Source organism: Puntigrus tetrazona, chromosome 18 (assembly GCF_018831695.1).
Source record: "Puntigrus tetrazona isolate hp1 chromosome 18, ASM1883169v1, whole genome shotgun sequence".
In the NCBI taxonomy this organism is placed as follows: Eukaryota; Metazoa; Chordata; class Actinopteri; order Cypriniformes; family Cyprinidae; genus Puntigrus; species Puntigrus tetrazona.
Window position 1 is genome coordinate 9,534,885 of NC_056716.1, and position 19,652 is coordinate 9,554,536.

At 38.0% G+C, this 19,652-nt stretch overlaps 1 protein-coding gene across 4 annotated transcripts in view; it reads right to left on the reverse strand.

The window, feature by feature from the left end:
* hipk3b (homeodomain interacting protein kinase 3b) overlaps positions 1-17,516 on the reverse strand; it is a 40,779-nt gene extending 23,263 nt beyond the window's left edge. For all 4 annotated transcript variants that reach the window (XM_043263986.1, XM_043263985.1, XM_043263988.1 and 1 more), the window contains exons 1-2: positions 17,180-17,516; positions 9,202-10,471 (exon numbers count right to left, since the gene is read on the reverse strand). In XM_043263986.1, coding sequence (XP_043119921.1) covers positions 9,202-10,469 — 1,268 coding nt within the window. In that variant the 5' untranslated portion in view covers positions 10,470-10,471; positions 17,180-17,516. The remainder of the gene's footprint in view (positions 1-9,201; positions 10,472-17,179) is intronic.
* Positions 17,517-19,652: the final 2,136 nt, after the last annotated feature.

A 19,652-nucleotide genomic window follows, 5' to 3' on the forward strand; every position in this document is an offset into this window, starting at 1 on the left:
ATTACCGTCACTCAGGCTACACGAGTGCAAACGCATTTCTTTTATTAAAAAAGGCAACACTGTGTAAAGCACAAGTACACAAACAAAAAGGAGATATTGACGGGGTAAATAACGATTATGAAAAAGAGTGCCGTTTAATACCCAGTGACAATTTTAATAACCGTTTTATTTCCCAGGCTAACTGCCACACACCGCAAGTAAGACCGAATCAGAAAATCCAATGACTGACAGTAATGACAATGGAAATGGACTGGATAAAACCTAACAGGGACAGCTCACTCTCAAACATTATTTACTCGGTTGTTTCCAACCTGTATGGCAAAACTTGAGGCTGAGTTTTTTTCTTTTACAAATGACAAATTATGGTATTTTGATGAATGCTGGTAACCAAAGAAGTTCACCACGGCCATTGATTTGAGTAGTTAAAAAAAATCCCAAAAAACTCTAAGTCTGTAACAAATCCAAGGAGAGTAAACAATGACGGAATTTTAATTTTCATCACTTGCTTCGTGTAATGTTTCTTTCGATATTTATAGAATAATATGGTTCTTCAAATAACTTAAAAAAACACTGAATTTGCAACTAAAATTCATCCATTCGATATTTAATTCTATTACCAAACCCTAAAATAAAGGTTTTTTTTCTCCAAAATTCTGGCTGGGCAGGTTATGAATGTACTGTTTTGATGAAACTGTTGCCAAATACCGTATCCATACCTCTGCATACGCTTAAAATTCAAAGTATGCTTTGGGTTTCACCTGACTTGATGCGTGCTATTTGTAAGGCATGCATGAGGTTCCATTTCAATCTGGAAGCTGACTAGCATGGTATGTAGACAGAGGAAGCGAATGACTGTGCTCCTTTTAGGCCCTGGTGCATTAATGTGGGACAAGCATAACAACATTTAGTCAGAAAATCTCTGCATTAAGCCTCCTCCTACAAGCACGCTAATATCAATCGCAGGAGTTTAGAGAGCTTCCTGATGTCTCTGTGTATAAAACAGCCCATTCTCCACCACCAGCCACTGGCTCATGATGCACTGCAGTTCCCATATATCGTCTCTCTCTCTCTCTCATAAACACGTGAGAGGCGATCCAATAACGGCATCTTCGTCCATATATCTGATCTAGCAGCACTGAATGATCACCGCATGCAAATATCTGCATAGAGTGACTGCATACAGTAATGAAAACTGGGGGTGGGTTGTTCCTCGGTGTAGACCATTGGTTCTCATCATTTCGTCTATGAAGACTACATCCTTGCATGTAATAGTTGCAGGTTCTTATCAGGAAGCAAGGTAACACGGTTTGTACAGATTTGAAAAACTTTTACAGAACTTTCAAGCAGTGCAAGTCTGTATTTTTTAAGGGTGGAGAAGCACGCTACAATAATCATAAACTACTCTAACAAAAGACATCATTCATTATTGGCCACGCATAACACAGCATGCCATGCATTTCCATTGTCTATGTACAACTGATCCCCCAACCAACCAATCAAGCTCCAAGATATTAGGCGAAAAAAAAAAAAAATAATAATAATTTTAATTATATATATATATATATATATATATATATATATATATATATATATATATATATATATATATATATATATATACATACATACACAGACGTGGACAAAATTGTTGGTACCCTTTGGTCAATGAAAGAAAAACTCACAATGGTCACAGAAATAACTTTAATCTGACAAAAGTAATAATAAATAAAATTCTATAAATGTTAACCAATGAAAGTCAGACATTGTTTTTCAACCATGCTTCAACAGAATTATTAAAAAAATAAACTCATGAAACAGACCTGGACAAAAATGATGGTACCCCTAACTTAATATTTTGTTGCGCAACCTTTTGAGGCAATCACTGCAATCAAACGCTTCCTGTAACTGTCAATGAGACTTCTGCACCTCTCAGCAGGTATTTTGGCCCACTCCTCATGAGCAAACTGCTCCAGTTGTGTCCGGTTTGAAGGGTGCCTTTTCCAGACTGCATGTTTCAGCTCCTTCCAAAGATGCTCAATAGGATTGAGGTCAGGGCTCATAGAAGGCCACTTTACAATAGTCCAATTTTTTCCTCTTAGCCATTCTTGGGTGTTTTTAGCGGTGTGTTTTGGGTCATTGTCCTGTTGCAAGACCCATGACCTGCGACTGAGACCAAGCTTTCTGACACTGGCTAGTACATTTCTCTCTAGAATTCCTTGATAGTCTTGAGATTTCATTGTACCCTGCACAGATTCAAGACACCCTGTGCCAGACGCAGCAAAGCAGCCCCAGAACATAACAGAGCCTCCTCCATGTTTCACAGTAGGGACAGTGTTCTTTTCTTGATATGCTTCATTTTTTTCGTCTGTGAACATACAGCTGATGTGCCTTGGCAAAAACTTCGATTTTTGTCTCATCTGTCCACAGGACATTCTCCCAGAAGCTTTGTGGCTTGTCAACATGTAGTTTGGCATATTCCAGTCTTGCTTTTTTATGATTCGTTTTCAACAATGGTGTCCTCCTTTGTCGTCTCCCATGTAGTCCACTTTGGCTCAAACAACGACGGATGGTGCGATCTGACACTGATGTTCCTTGAGCATGAAGTTCACCTTGAATCTCTTTAGAAGTCTTTCTAGGCTCTTTTGTTACCATTCGGATTATCCGTCTCTTAGATTTGTCATCAATTTTCCTCCTGCGGCCACGTCCAGGAGGTTGGCTACAGTCCCATGGATCTTAAACTTCTGAATAATATGTGCAACTGTAGTCACAGGAACATCTAGTTGCTTGGAGATGGTCTTATAGCCTTTACCTTTAACATGCTTGTCTATAATTTTCTTTCTGATCTCTTGAGACAACTCTTTCCTTTGCTTCCTCTGGTCCATGTCGAGTGTGGTACACACCATATCACCAAACAACACAGTGATTACCTGGAGCCATATATATAGGCCCAATGGCTGATTACAAGGTTGTAGACACCTGTGATGCTAATTAGTGGACACACCTTGAATTAACATGTCCCTTTGGTCACATTATTTTCAGTGTTTTCTAGGGGTACCATCATTTTTGTCCATGCCTGTTTCGTGAGTTTATTTTTTTAAATAATTCTGTTGAAGCATGGTTGAAAAACAATGTCTGACTTTCATTGGTTAACATTTATAGAATTTTTATTTATTATTACTTTTGTCAGATAACAGTTATTTCTGTGACCATTGTGACTTTTTCTTTCATTGACCAAAGGGTACCAACAATTTTGTCCACGTCTGTATATATATATACACACACACACACACACACACACACACACACACACACACACACACACACACAAAATGTCCTATTGTTTGAAAAGAAAAAAGAAAAATTCTAAACATGCTATATTTTTAATTAGGTTAGCAACAGAGAATTTATGTTTAGACCTAAAATAACTCTGGATAACATGCATGTCATAACAGAAAACTCAAACCAAATTCTGATCTAAAATCAGCTCCATGCACTTACAGTTACAATATAGTGTGGCTTATATGATGCCATCAGTGGACAACTATTTTAGCACTGGCGTTAAAAATATCCTCTTGCCTCACAGGGTTACTTTTCTTTAACCCAAGAGTGCCATACCGTATCTACACACCACCTGTGGGTCTGTTCTCAGAATATTTACTGTAGTCTGATAAATAAAACATTGACGTAATAAATAATAAATGTGTAATTAAAGGACACCTACAGTCGCGATGGTGGTCCAGTCAAGTAACCTTTTATTACTGAACATTTTTATATATTCCTTAAATATCAGCACAGAACAAACCACTTCAGATTCGATTGTATTGAACTTATACTTCAAAAGTTATCTTCAACGTTACTATAATTAGAGGAGCAAGGAATGGCGTGATGGTATGAGATCTCATCTGGAGAGATATTACCTGAGGATACTGAAGAACATCAGATTTTAAACAAACACCATCACGGTCATGTATAACCCTCCCCCAAAAAATAAACCTTTTAACTATTATCTCAAGCCATACACAACAAAGCATTGAAAATTTTTGATGTTGCGATTGCAATTACGCTAAAAAAAAACCCAATATGAAACCTACTGCTTGATATCACGGTGTCACAGACAGGTTGGAACTAGACGGCAGTCCTGCCGGGAAAGCATTCTGAAGAGACCGGAAATTCCCGGCTACTCTGTGAAGCCACTTTCAGGGTTTTTAGCGCAAGTGCACAGAAAAGACATTCCTAAACAAGACATCTTCAAGATTGTATCTATAAAGCTTCCAGAAAGCCGGCAGGGATCCTCATACATTAAGATAAGGAAAAACAAACAAAACCCGTAACGTATCTAAAAATGAATCCGATCTTGAAAGTTAAACCAAATCCAGATCTACTGCATCCGAGCAAATCCTAGCAAAACAGCGCTCTTGTGGTAAACAAGGGCTTCGATATTTGAGCCGAGGTAAGAGGCAAACATACCCTTCATGTCTCCAGGATGGCCTTCTGTCAACAAACAGTTGAACATAACACTTGTCCAACATGAACTCCGTAAGAAACGGAGGAAACTTTCACAGATCGAGTGAACAGACACCGCCATAGTAAGGAGATCCAAAGTGGGGGTCATTTCTTAAGATTTAACTTATTCTTATAATTCATTGGTTATGGGACGAAATTGGAATATATTTTATAAAACCTAAAACCAGTAATTTACATACTATTCATTTCTTATTCTAGCTTACAGCTACAGTGATTAAGAAAAAATAAACCGGATATTTCTGAGTCACATCATAGCTCTCTTTTGAGACCACTTCTGGGAAGTACAACTAAACGAAGACTAATACAGAATCCCAGAGTGAGGGGTGGCACTCCCAGACCCTGTGGGAGGGATTCCCATAAAGTCCTAACATCTGGTTTACTTACAGTATGCCAAATTAAAGGACACTCCAAGTAAATGTAATAACATGTTGAAAACTGTTCCCAGTAGAAATAGTAGAGGTCAAACAAGTTAAGCTGAGTGAAGAGACAAGTAGTAGTCAAGAGTAAAATGAGAAATCTGTCACATTTAAAAAAAAAATATATATTTACTCGCTTATAAAGCACAATTTATTCTCATTTTTATCTCCCAATACAACCAAACACAGTTGAACAGGTTATGATATTTTAATATTCCACTTCTGGATTCTGATTGGTCAGCAGCTGTGTTTTATTCCCGATGCTACAGCAAAGAACTGTTCTATATATTCTGGCAAAATTAAATGTCTGTTATTTATTTAATGAAATATGAGAGACCCCTGCTGGTATTATGTTACATATTTCATCTTTAAATTTAGAGACCACGACCCTCCCCGTCTAATAAACGTCTCTCGTGCGTGTTTGGCGCACGTCTTCGTGACAGCCTGCAGTTTTTTCATGTGACGAGTGAATATTACTGCATCTACTAGTTTTTTGTGTATTATGTGTGATTATACATATCCATATATCCATCAGATTGCCATGTAATGATCTGCAGTCTCACGCTACGCTGCGAATCAGTCCTTTTTGAAACTAAAACACTGACGTTTTGCTAAGAGACACTGCGCAAAAGAGGGTTTTTAAAGACCCCCTTGTCGTTTCTGATGCATCTACGGGCTAATGCCATTGAACTGTTATAAACACAAGATCACACGAGTGGCTTTGAGATATGCCATGACGTGATTACAAGGCTCTGCCTCATGCCTATGGCCAAATCTCAGCCGCGTCTATATACGGTCTTATCTAATGACTACTCACATGATATAGCTCATTTGTGCATCTGTTTTCACAGAAACTGCAGTCGTCCGCCAAAATAATAGCGAAGTGAAAATAGCATTATAAGTTGTGTTTCATTTACAATTATTTTCGAGTGCAGTTGTATTTCAACAGTAATACAGGTTTAATACTAATGATAACAACATTAACATAATATGGACTGAAATCCTCAGTTGGATCTCCTAAATGGGTTTGGATGTCTTCGTTTTGCTTTAACTTTTAACCCCCTTGAGGTAGCATGGTTCACCGCCCAACAGTCTTGCAAAATCCTGTGGGAAACACTTCAATCCACCAATGATTCTTTTCTTTATATCTATCCCTAATTTCCTTTAAACACAGCAGCACCGTGGTCCAGTGGCTCTTAAAGGCCCTTAGTGTTAATAACAGCTGTACAAGCTTTTGGCAACGGAACACAACAGAGGCCTAGGTAAGCCTGGAAAGTTTTTTTTTCTTGCCCTATTTACTTGCATGCACAAAAGTTGCGACGTCTGATCAAGTACAAATATAAAAACCTGTTCAAAGCCATGGACAGATGATGTCAGGAGAAAGAAGATAAGATGGTACAATATAAATGAAACGACAGTGAACAAAGAATGTAAAAAGACAATATACTTGTTCCTCTTACAGGACAGAATTTGATTGCCCTTGTTTGCAATGTTGCCAACGTTAGCAGATAAATGATTGATGAGGCAAAGTTTCCAACTCAAACAGAGCAGGGTCAGAAAGATACTAAGTCCATGTTCATTCATGCCAAATGATCATGGAAAAAACCATCAATATGACAAGAGCCTGATCTGTACCTCAATCGGCGGCTCCAGAAATTTAGTTTACCACTTCGTATTAAAAAGAACAATGTTATGTCTAAATATCTTATGTCTAAAGTCTTATTATCTCCTCGTTATCATGAGCGTTTCAAATGTAGACGGTTTCATTTGATTGCTTGCAAATTTCATAATATTTTAGTTGTATTTTTAACAATAGGTGTAGGACTAAATATCTAGGATTGCTGGAACACGCCCCTCTTTTTAAACTCCTGTCTATCTATATTCCCGCTTCTAAAAGCAACAAAACAGCTGACGCTGGAAGACAGTGACCTTGACTGAGCGCTGAAGTGATCTCTAGTATTTTGCTCTGCCTTATTTCACTTTGACTGCCAGCGCACTTCACCATCTATAGAAGTCAAACGGAGTTGGCCGTCCTCCCGTCAGCTAATTTTAGGCAGCGGTCTCCAGTGCTCAACCCCCGCTGTGAGTTTGAGAGGACTCTCCCTAGAGCAGCAAAAACGGGGGTGAGCACGGATCACTTTCACGAGACATGGGCAGGTTTGAGTTGGAGATGTTGGAGACAGGTGGAGGGGAGGAAAAAAAACAAAAAAAAAACAAAAACAAAAAAAACATACGGTAAAAATACAGTAAAATTCTATTCACTTTACAGGAGTAAAAAAAGAACGATTTAATGTATAATTTACAGTCAAAAACTGTAAACAGATATTCCCACAAATCATTGCGTTACACATTTATTAGACTTTTGTTTAAATAATCAGGTTTCTTGGTTTTCGTCATCGGTTTTGTACATTAGGGTTTTATGTTGCATCTTCCAATGTTTAAATCAATATTTGTTGAATAATTTAAGTATTAAGAGTTACCGTTTTAGTAGGGGACAATCGGGCAAAAGAAACAAAGCAATTTTCTCAGAGCCCTGACTATATTTGCATTTCAAGCTATGACAGCACATTCAGCACGCAACCCTTAACGGAGCTGCCGAATATCACGTGACTTCGTCCTTGTTTCCCGCAGTTACATCAGAAAACTGTTTTTTTTCTTTCTTTCTAATTACAAGTTGCTTTTCTGATTTTATGCATCACAGTAATGATCAATCGACATGTTATTTAGTGCTGTAACACAACCTGAAGTTTGTCTTATCGTTTTTTTAGTTAAAATAAATTGAGTTTAAATGTCGGGAGGTCCCGTCAGCACGAAAGTAACTTTTGTCCCGCTGCCAATAAAAATATATATTCCAAAACAATTTAAGTTCAATTTAAGTTGTACTGTTGGGTTACTTTTGAAACACATATACATATATCTCTATCTCATTAAAATGTCTATATATATATGCCATAAGATAGCTGGAGTAAAGCAACCAATATGGGGTTTTGATACCAGACTTGATAAAAGGTCAAGGTTGATCTAATAATTATAGCAGATCTGTTTCCCTTCACACACTGATTTCAAATAAAACCAAAAAGTTTTTTCTTTTCTTTTTTTCCCCATTGTTTCTCTGAGAGAAATATATTTACAAAGTTTCCTGCATTTAAAATTTATTTTATTGTACACGCAACCGTTTTTTTTTTTTTAACAACTCATCCATTACCACTTGTTCTTAGCCCATTGTACAAAGTACTTTTTCAAAAAAAAAAAAAAAAAAATCACTTCCTTTCCCATGGCAATGTGACAAAAATGGTTTAGCCGCTGCTTGTTGCATTGTGAGGTCAAATAGTTCTACAGGGTCAGTGTAGATTTTAAACACAAGGGAAATTGTTTTATATCAGTGTTGTTTCCTGACTGCTAATTCCACAAGGGTTTTAGTTGTATAACATACCCAAACAGATTTTAGAACGTTTTTTGTTATCTTTTAGTGAAAAGGAATTACATTAGTAATTTTTGCACAAATTACTGATCAACAACCAAACAAAACAACTCTGCTGAACTCAAAGAGTGTATCCATTCAACCTCAGCATTCACAGAAAACAAAACATAAGTACAATGAATAATCTACATTTACAGCTCTCTACATGAAGCAGACTGTATTAGAGCCAAAAAGAGACTGAAAAACGCAACTTTGCACAACAACAACATGGGCAAATATAATGTAATCTATTGAAAAAGAGAGGAACTCTGGCCCCGTTTACACCTGGTATTGACGTGTTTTCGTCTATCCGTTTCGTCTAGACATTACTGTTCACATCTGTCATTTAAATGTGTCTTTTTGACATCAATAACTATACCTTGAGTTTGATACCGGTTCCTGAGCGATACCTTTTTCTATACCCGTTTTATGAAATCAGTTTTAACAGGATTACATTATCTCAACAAAATATATCCAACAGAACGTGTACATGAATGGGCACGTAACGTGCTTTAGGGGTTGTGCAGTCGACATAGATCTTTTTTTCATTTATCATTTACACCCCTAATCTGGATGTGGTTAAAAGTTCAAAATATTTTACACCCCGTTTACACCTGTACTTAACATTGTCCACTTGTGCATTGGAAGTGACCAGGTGCATATAAACTAATGCTAATATACGGTAACAATCATAACAGTCATTAAATATTTGGGTCAGAGTCACAACACCGATCAAATGGTCGACCTCTAATCATGACCAATTTCAGCCGACAACCAAATCTGTCTTTAGTTTGTACATACCTATAGTACCGCGACTGGAGGTACGTCGAGCAGACGGCTTTGGAGACGTGACTGGCTGAGCCAAAGTCTATGACTTTCACCCGGTAAGGCTGCCGTACAGGGTCCACCAGCATGATGTTCTCAGGCTTCAGGTCCGCGTGGATCAGTCCCATGGCCTTTAGCTTTTTTAACGCCGTGGCCACCTGCTGAAGAATGGGACGGATCACCTTCAGAGGTAGCGGGCTGAATTTGTTCTGCTTGAGGAAGTCATACAGGTTTTGCTCCAGCATCTCAAACACGAGGCAGGTGTGGCTACGGTGCTGGAAACACTCGAAAGCTCGCACCAGATTATGCTCATCTGCATTCTCGCTGCTGAGGCGTGCTAGGATGCCTACTTCAATCTGGCCCTGTCGTGCATATGATGGATGATTCTTCAGGATCTTTACCGCCACAACCTCATTGGTGCCTCGTTTCCAGCATTTCACTACCTGGCCGAAAGTACCGCGGCCAAGGAAGTCTAAGACCTCGTAGGTGTTCTTCAAAGAGCAAAGCAACTCATGCTGCACCAGCTGGTAGTCTCCATCCCCATTTACGGAATTTCCACCTTGCTTTGCGGGCCCTCCACCGACTGTCGCTGGGATCGCAACTGGTGGGTTTCCCAAATTTGATTGCAACATTGCAGGTAACATTGACAGGTCCTCTACAATCTGCATGGCGCTCCCCAAGTTCTCCAGCTCCCCGCTCTTACGTTTCAGCCCGCATCTGTGGGAGCTGTCTTGCAAGTTAAAAACTCCACAGTCTTCCCGGTCACCCTCGTCCTCTCCTCCACCACCTTCGTCACCTTCACCCTGTCCTCCACCTCCTCCTCCTCCTTCTTGACTGTCACTTCCCTCTCCCCTACCCCTTCCAACTGCCCCTGTAGCTCCACTGCTGCAACCCTTTCCTTTTTCCTGGTGCTCCGGCTCCTTATCCTGAGAGGCAACTCTCCCTTTTTGCTGCTGCGCTGCTGTGGTGGTATGCTGACGTCGCACACCGCGTACAGCAGCCGTTTGCAATGGAAACTCCTGTCCTCTGTGTCTGCCGATTACAGAATCTCGTGTCTTAAACAAAGCTGTGATTTTTGACGGGTAAGCAATGCCAAGAGTTCTACCATTCAAGTAAGTCTGTGGGTAGGCCCTATCATGGTAAACACAGTTACTGGGCTCAACTTTGAGTTTCTTCACACTACAAAAGGCACTTGTCTGAGTTTGAAAAACATGTGGTGGGTAGACCAAGACTTGTGAGGCCATACCTGTGAACACAAGAAAACCAGATACAGAGCATGTTACACTTTCAAGCAATAAAACAATTTGAACATTTGCAAAGAAATACGGACATTAAGTAAAAAAAAAAGTTAAATCCCTGATCTCTAATCAACACTAACTTACATAATGATTAATGTCTGTTGCGGTGTTTTCTTAAAGTTTGTTGTGTAACTTCACGGGTGTCCACTAACTAAGTGCAAACAACTTGTCCTACTGTGTGCTTTGGCTTGCATCATCAGGCTGACATCATACTTGACCTTTGCCCCTATGCTACAGCAGCAAACAGCAGGCTGCCTTGAACAGCCAATGACAGGCCAAGATAATGACTCTGCAGCAGAAGGTTCAGTTCCTCCCTCCAACACCCACCAACGCTCCTTCCATTAAATGCCGTAAAGGGAAACAACTAACTGCTCACAGGTTCAAATGACCTTTTCATATCGGTTTCCATGAATCAAGGTCTCTAGGCAACGGTTATGTCAAAATGAGCATTACTGTGTTGGGGGAAAGAGACACCAAAGGCACAGTATCGTCTGTTCTTGCATAGCTTCTATATTTTCAATAAATATTCCAATTGAGGAAGGACATTGACTTCCATGAAGTAAAGCAAACTGCTGTCTTTGTAATCACAAGTTGTGGTACTAATTTAATTCAATTACTTACACTTTACTCTAGGGTAAAAGCCACCTTTGGTTTGTAAGTCAGAAAAAAAAAATATGAGGGAAGGGGAACAAGATAAAAGTGTGCTTTCTGCAACAGGCCAGCACATGACCACAATTTTGAAAAGCTGTTGCCAATTTTACATTCATTTGGCTAGATTCCTGTGCAAACGCTGTGGCTTGTCCAACTCTAATTAAGGGCTGAAGCACACTTAAAATCTTAAGAGCAACTTTTCTACAGAGTAAAAACAGCCAGCTAAGGTACAGCGATTGAAGTGAGAATACATAGGGTGAGGGTGTAATAAGTGAAATCGCATAAGAAAAGACAGACTAGTCCAAGCAGAGAAACTAAACTGATTAAATATAATAACCCATACAAATCTTGCTCTTGACAAGAATTATATTACAGATGATCACTGTATGTTCTTGTTTTGAATTAACCCATTTAAAATGCAAAATAATACATCACACATCTTAACACTGAACATTTAGCCTTGACTACAACTTTTCAACTAAATTCAGTTTTGTTTTGTTTTGTTTTTTAACAATTAACATGTTCATTAGGGAAGGACTTGCCACAATAATTTCAGGTAGCAACCTTCCTCTTCTCATCAGATATATACATGAGATGCAGTGCTAAATGGTATCTCGCAGTCGGTGCTTGTAATGATTGTAGCGTCTTTCTCTACACTTTTAAACGCTTTTACACTTCCGGCATTTTTGCTGCATTAGCGCATACCTATATTTGATCACATCACGTCATTGTTCGGCATAACTTATGTAGTCTTTTCGGTTATTTGGCTGAACACAGAGAGAGCTTTTTTTCCTATTTCACAAGCTACAAGGTGTAAAATACAGAATGAAAAGCAACATCTCTAAGGTACTAACAGCAGTGGAAAGTAAATATCGCAAGCACACTATATAAATCCAAACATAAAAAATACTGCGGGCCTCCAGTGTTTCCAATGCAAAGTTGTGAAAGAAACCCAAATCAGTTGAACATATTTATTTAACTCCCTGGCACATCATAACAATGCATTCCATAATTGCACGGTAATTGCATGCTAACGAAATTACTTCTGATTTGAAATTATTCCCAAATAGACTTAATCAAATTTTTTCATTCCAAATTCCGAAATGGTTGTGCATTTCTTTAAAAATTGCATTTGCCATGTTAGTTACAGGGCTGATTGCTCATACGACATCCTTGAAACTGATACTAATCCAAAATCCTATCCTAAGAACAAACTCTACATTACAGCTGGCTTTATTGGCAAACTCAATCACTCAGTAGTGCGTTTAGCTAACCATGCCATTTATATGAAGGGGGACACTCCACCGAAGTTCAACTTTAATTGAGGGGGAACCCCAAGGACCACATGCTTACGGTCCCCACAACTCTAAACATTCCCTTTCAAGTGTGTCTTATGCGATGTATACTATACTAAGTACAGCTTTTATAGAACATTCTGATAGATAACATCACTATTTGTCTTGATCTGATCCATCCATGAGATAACTTATCTCTGAACTGAGTTGAAGTATGATTTTCTGATGGACATGGGATTAAACCGGCCGATAAAACTGGCTACAGTCAGGCAGGGTTTGGTCTTAAATGGTCTGGTGGAAAAGGAAAAAAAGAAAATAAAATGAAATGAAACGGAAAAAAAAAACCTCAATTTAAAAAAACGAATAAATAAATAAATATATGGTGGGGACAGCATATAACACCTAATTTTCTGATGGCCTTTCAGCGTGTTCAGTTGGGGGAAAAAATAAATGGCCTAAATGGGAAGGGAAAGGGAAGAGGATGTTACAGTCAACAAATTCCCCTGTTTTCAAGGGAAATACTAATGCCTATTTACAGAAGTCAACATAAAAAAAAGTAAAAAAACACCCAATGTACTCAACAATCAACAGGGCTGAAAGATACATATATATATAATATATATATATATATATATATATATAATACATATTTATATTTTAACTCTGTTTTTACATTTCTTTGCTAAAGAGAATAACGCAGTAACATAAAAAATGTTTTTTTTTAATATCAGTTCATTTAATAATCATCATTACACTTTAATGACATTTCAATACTCACCATAACCTAGCATGCAGACTTCATTCCCTGTTAAATCACTGTACCCTATCTCACTTTCTAGTGTCTAATGTGATCACAGAAATGTGTGCACAATTTTCCAGTAAACATTGAAAATTTGTGGGAAAACCCAGTGAATCATCTGGTTTTTAGAGCAGATTTTTTTTCTCCGAACGAATCAGTCAAAAACAATCAGCGAGTTTGTTAGTCATTTAATTATGTGAACTTAAAAATGAGTGTAACTCCACGTCCTAACTAAAAAGTGCTTCCAGTGACAACCAATTAGTCTGTCAACCGATTTGCCTTCCCTACGCAACTAATCAAACAAAATCACAGCCAATCAGAAGAGTGTATGGGCGGGGCTTTTTTACCGTATCGCCGTAATGTAAACATTACACATCAGCAACGTTATTTTTACCGTTATTAAAAATACATAAAATGTTCACAGACACTTATCCGCTGTCGTTTCCATGCATTTTAGCCATCGAAGTCACGCACACTGATATACGTTCACTGATCAAACTAAAAATGAAACCTTTTTAACACGACCCGAGTACCTGAGATTGTCACAGGCACCGGAAGCATGGTTTAAATGTTTTTAAATAGAAACCATTCTAAAAATAGATTCCTCTGTTGCTCGTCGCTTATCGCTGTAACGGCTAACAAGGACAAAGGCTTTGATTAACATTAATCTTGTGCCGCACTCACATCTAGTTAGCACACCGTGTAATCACTCAATATTGAGATTGCGATATTCTTCGTATTCTGCGTACTGGTCCGTTCACGCTGATAGAAATTAATCTTTTCCAATAAGGTTTAACTGAGTTTTACATTTTAGGCACATTTTTACCTTTATAAAAAGCCACTTTTCTAAAAAAATAAATAAATAAATAAAAATAAAAATACTGATGTTTTAAATGATTTAAATAAAACAGGATACTCTGAATGGGAAATAAGCGAGTCACTGTGACGAATCACTTAAGCGAATCATTTAAACGGTTGATTCACTCAGTAATGAATCACTGCCACGTTGCTCGGAGAGGCGAAATAATGCTGTGGTTTGTTTTGGAATTCTTTATGTTGTTGAAATAACGCAAAACAGGGAATATCACGTCTCTTAATTAACTTCTTGTTTAATGAACTGTTGTAATCACTCAATACCGCATTCGCAACCCGCGGTCATTTTCAGAAACTGATTAACTAGGCTATATGAAATTTTATAAATATAATTTTTTTGCCCCCGTATCTTGAATTTGTAATCGATTTGAAGGCATCTCAGACTGAATCAGACACACTCTAAATAAATGCGTCATAATTCTGTCATAATTGCTGTTTAGGGGGACTGGTTCTTATTAGCATGCATATTACTATCATATTTGCCGTTTATTAGCTAGTTTGTTTTTAAAGCACTATTAACACCTATTAACACTAGTAACACCGTTTACACTATCAATTCTATACCTCGACTCAACAACTACCTCACAAACCATTAACGAGAGCAGAAAATGATTATTTTATTGAGGAAAAGTCATAACTAATATTCAGCTATTAGTGTTGTTACGGTCCCAAAATTTCTCCTTTTGGTAGCGATACAATTTAAAATCCATGTTCTATATATATATATATATATATATATATATATATATATATATATATATATATATATATATATATATATATATATATATATATATAGCATTTTTGTTTATACATGACATTTTTTTTTTTAAATATATACTGCATGTGTGTATTCACACTAAGAACACACACATACATTACGTAGACAAAAACTTTATTTGCGCACTGACCTCAAGACACTTTCAAAAAACATTTAAAAGAAATATAAAATGGATCGTTTTCTCACATTTTTCTTTAGGTGAACTATCACTAAAGGTTTTCGTTGTCGTTTGTTAGTTTTTCCTTCAATTACGTTTATGCTCTTCCGGGTAAATATTAAATCGTTCTGCAAATTTTAATGGCATTATCTTCCGGGTGAAAAACTGACGATGGCAACGGTATACCTCTCCTCTACAAGCTTCACGATTTGTTAGCATCCATGTCTGCATATATTAAAAAGCTATACTAATCAGTTCAAATCCATAGCCCCAAGTGAAGTGACAAGAACACAATTAACAGCTCAAGAAACTGTCAAGAACTTCAGGGCCAGGATAACTGAAGGTATCCGAACGTATTTGAGAGGTTCAGATATGGAAAATTACGAACGATACCATCTTTAAACGGACAAACGGAAGCGACTCCGTTAACACCGCGCTTGTGTTACTGAACGGGCCGGATCTCATATCAGGGGTGAAAAAGCAACGAGGGATCTCAACTAAATGAAGGCCATGATGATTATTAAAAAACAAAAAGCTTTCCTGCACTCCAAACAACACACAGGCGGACGGTTATAGTCAATAAACCCTCAAAAAAAAAAAATTGGGAGACACGTCTTAATATGCGACTTCCATGGAGTCATGGCACATACGGGCAGTCGGGTCTATTTCGGTCGTGAGCAACGCAGGCCGGAGCGGGCCGCTGGTGTGGACATGTCTCTGCACTCAGCAGAACTCAAATGGCAGCCGGGCTATCGTGTGACTCCTCTATTGAACTTCCCCCCCTCCTGCCACTAAATGAGCTCATTCTTCGGAAAAAGCAAAGCCCTGCTGGTGAAAACAGCCTTTCCCCACCGTACCGCCTGTCTCCGGGGGTCGCCCTTAAAACCAAGAGCAGCACACGTTCAGAACTAAAATAAAAATCAGCGTTTACTCACCGTTTTAAACCGATATTGCTTTCATTCCTGTGTGGAACGCGTGAAGCGGTTTATGAAGAATATCCCGTCCGTGTGCCGTCATATTATAAGTTGTCGTTCACGGTTAAAAAGATAGCTCTGTCGTCATTTAATCACGTTTTATTATTAAACGACAGGTTTAATAATCGTTCGTACAGAGAAAATCAATCTCCACACAAAGAACGTCACGCGAGTTTATAATAATATTTTGCTGCGTATCTGTAACAGGATCACCGAGACGGTTTGTTAATCTGCCGTTAATTAGTTTTAAACCAATTTATCAATATCCGCTGAAATGGATGTACAAGTTCATGGAATAAATCTGATGATGAAACCGAAAAAGACGGTTAAATACGTCCCCAGGTCTTCGTTTTCGCTGTATTGAAAAGAAGACCGGCTCATTTTCTCTGAAGAGAGTTATACGAGTTTCATAATTTGGCGGTGAATAATTCCTTTAATTCCTACATCATATATATAACAAACACCCCTCACTCTTGCATAGTACACGAGTCTATTTTTATTTAACCCTTGACCTATTCCGCTGCAGATGCGTGCTGCTTCAAAACAACTCAATTAGCACTTTTAAAAACTACCCATAAGCATTTCGTATCACTTTTAGTTTATTTATATGCCATTTATTGACAGTGTTTGCCTTCCGCTGAACTCTTGATTTGATCAACAGCTGGGGTTGTTGAAGACTAAAGGTTTCTACGGTAACTTTCTCTGAGTATAACAAAAGATATTAACGCATTAATACGTGTGCAAATAAATGCGCGATTTGAACCGCTTCAAAACGACAAGCTAGCTATTACACACATGCACGCATTTCTATCTCTTTAGTAGTTACGTAGCAAAGTTAGGCTGCGTCTCAACCGCCTTTTTAAATCCGTCTAACGTTACCTACAAAAGGACGCGTGGGAACGACGACCATAAACGCATTGAAATTCAAAAACGTTAGCATTGTCATGAGCAACAATCGCACTTTTGCAACGCGCCTCCGATGCCCGAAACAAGTCTATGTAGCAAGCTCACTAGGATCTGACACGCAGCCGATGTGATCGTCCGTTTCGGTTTTGACCGTTCCGCGGACGGTGAACGATCAACTGTACAACAAAATCCGCTCCTATTTAAAATACAAAAGTCTCACCTTTTACACGGACTAACAGTAGATATAATCCAGGTCTTCTCCGATCATTTTACACACTTCGACCGAACTCACAGCATGTAGATGTGTGCGTCTCATACTGCTGCCATCTTGTCCTGAGTCCACAGCACCATCGACCACATTTTTTACACCTCAGATATCTCAACAGTACACGCGATCCACGACACAGAACCGAGTCCGGGGCTTTGCAGCGAAGCTAGGGCTCTGCTTTCGGTGGTACGGGCGGTCGAGCCCATGTTGTGTGCGGGGAAGAGCAGCACTGACAGTCGATATCATGTCCCTGAACACTCACTCACTCTCAGCTGCGCGAGGAATGTTTGCTGCTTATGACACTGCGTCAGGCCGAGCTAATCGAGTGAGGAGGGGATCGAAACACTCGATGCGGACGTGACGGCGAGCCTTGCGAAACGGTAACCATAGTGACCGCGGTACACAACGTTAACGTAATACGTGAGGTGTCCTTGAAATATATACGCTTCTGAAAAGTGTGCTTGAAGCGCACTTGTAAGTGCACTTCAAATCGATAAACATTAGTTGAAGATACCATTTCTTAACTTACTTTCTTAAGTACACGTTTACAAAGTACATTATGTAGCTATGGTAAAATAAACGTTTTTCTAGAGCCTAAAGCACATTCTCATGATTTAAGGTTTATAAAATAGTTTATATTATATATATATATATATATATATATATATATATATATATATATATATATATATATATATATATGTCTATGTATATATATATATATATATATGTCTATGTATATATATATATATATATATATATATATATATATATATATATATATATATATATATATATATATATATATATATATATATATATATGTATATATATATATATATATATATATATATATATATATATATATATATATATATATATATATATATATATATATATATAATTATATAAATTACATGAAACTATATTTACATTTACATTACATTTACATTTAGTCATTTAGCAGACGCCTTTATCCAAAGCGATGTACAAATGAGGTAGGCATATAGAAGTATTTATTAAATATATATCTTAAAAACCGTGCGTGTCACAATGAAAATATATAAAGTTGTGTTTTGGGTTTTTTTGCACAGATATACTTATGATAAGTATTTTCTGAAATATTTGTGATGGGTAATATCAAGTTTCCGCAGTAAAGGTTTTTTTTTTCTTCCGTTTCCCCCCCATTTCAGTACACTGGCTCTTTGAAGCCTGCTGAAAACAGATATCCTTTACATTATACTGCATTGAGTAAAACGTAAAATACATGAAATATTTGAATGTAGCCTAATATATTGAATTGAAGTACTTCCGATAATTACAAATTCTAATTTTTCAAATAAAAAAATATAACTGTTATTTAAAAAAAATTAAAAAGTTATGTTTTTGCTTTGTTAGTTTTTTTTTTACTTACTTCAGATGGTCCGTTCTGAATTAACCTCATGCCTTCCAGCTGTCTATGCTGCTTGCGCTTGTCATCACAAAATGTCAGCTGCCCACTCAAAGCAGTTTCTCTGATTGTGAATGGACTAAAAGTGCGAACACCGATCAGCATCTTTCAAACGGTAGCCTGCATTCCAGCAAGACACTTCAGTTTACTTTTAGAATAAGTTTGATGGCACAAGTGGCTCCTCGTTACTGTAGTATACTTATAAGAACGCATCTCAAGACATTTGGTCAGTCGTGTTTGACCAGCTGGCTGCAGGGTAATCTTTTCCTCCATGTGTTGGCACGTTTCTGGTAACGGGATATAACTGGGGGATGGAGGTGGTCTCTGAATCATTTAGTGGAAATGGTGTAATACTGAAAGAACTATTTATAGCATCATATTTATGCGTCATTCTATTTTGAAAATGATATATATATATTTTTTAAAGACAACCTTGATCCTTTAATATCACCGACACGCTGTCTTTTATGTTAGTTTGTCTTGCTGCTCCTACATTTTGGCTGTGGTTTGTTCTAACCCCTACTGACAAAGCAAACAATCGCAAGACAGGCCTACTCATAGTTCACCATTTAGCCTTGTTCTCTTAATCTGGTTTCCTATGGCATATGTGCTGAGGTAAGTCTATTCAGCTGCTTTGGCAACAGGTGTTACCGCGAGGCTTCACCATACGTGCTGCTGGCTTGTCAGCCATTCTGGTAGCTTTTGAAACGGCAGGGGCATTTGTGAGCAGCATTTGCAATCGAAAAAGCACATTAACACATAGCGCAGGTGCTCTTAATATCATTTTAAGAATCGGAAAGAAATAATTGATCAATCGTGCTTTAGAGAACGACAACTTCTCCAGAGTGAACTAATGTTATCGTCGTTTTACTGATAATGTTGTGGTTTGAAGCCAGCCACACGTGCTCGTCTTCCGAGACGCTCTGGGTTCTTTCGGTACAGCCTGACATGCGCAGACCTTCATTGTACGATCTT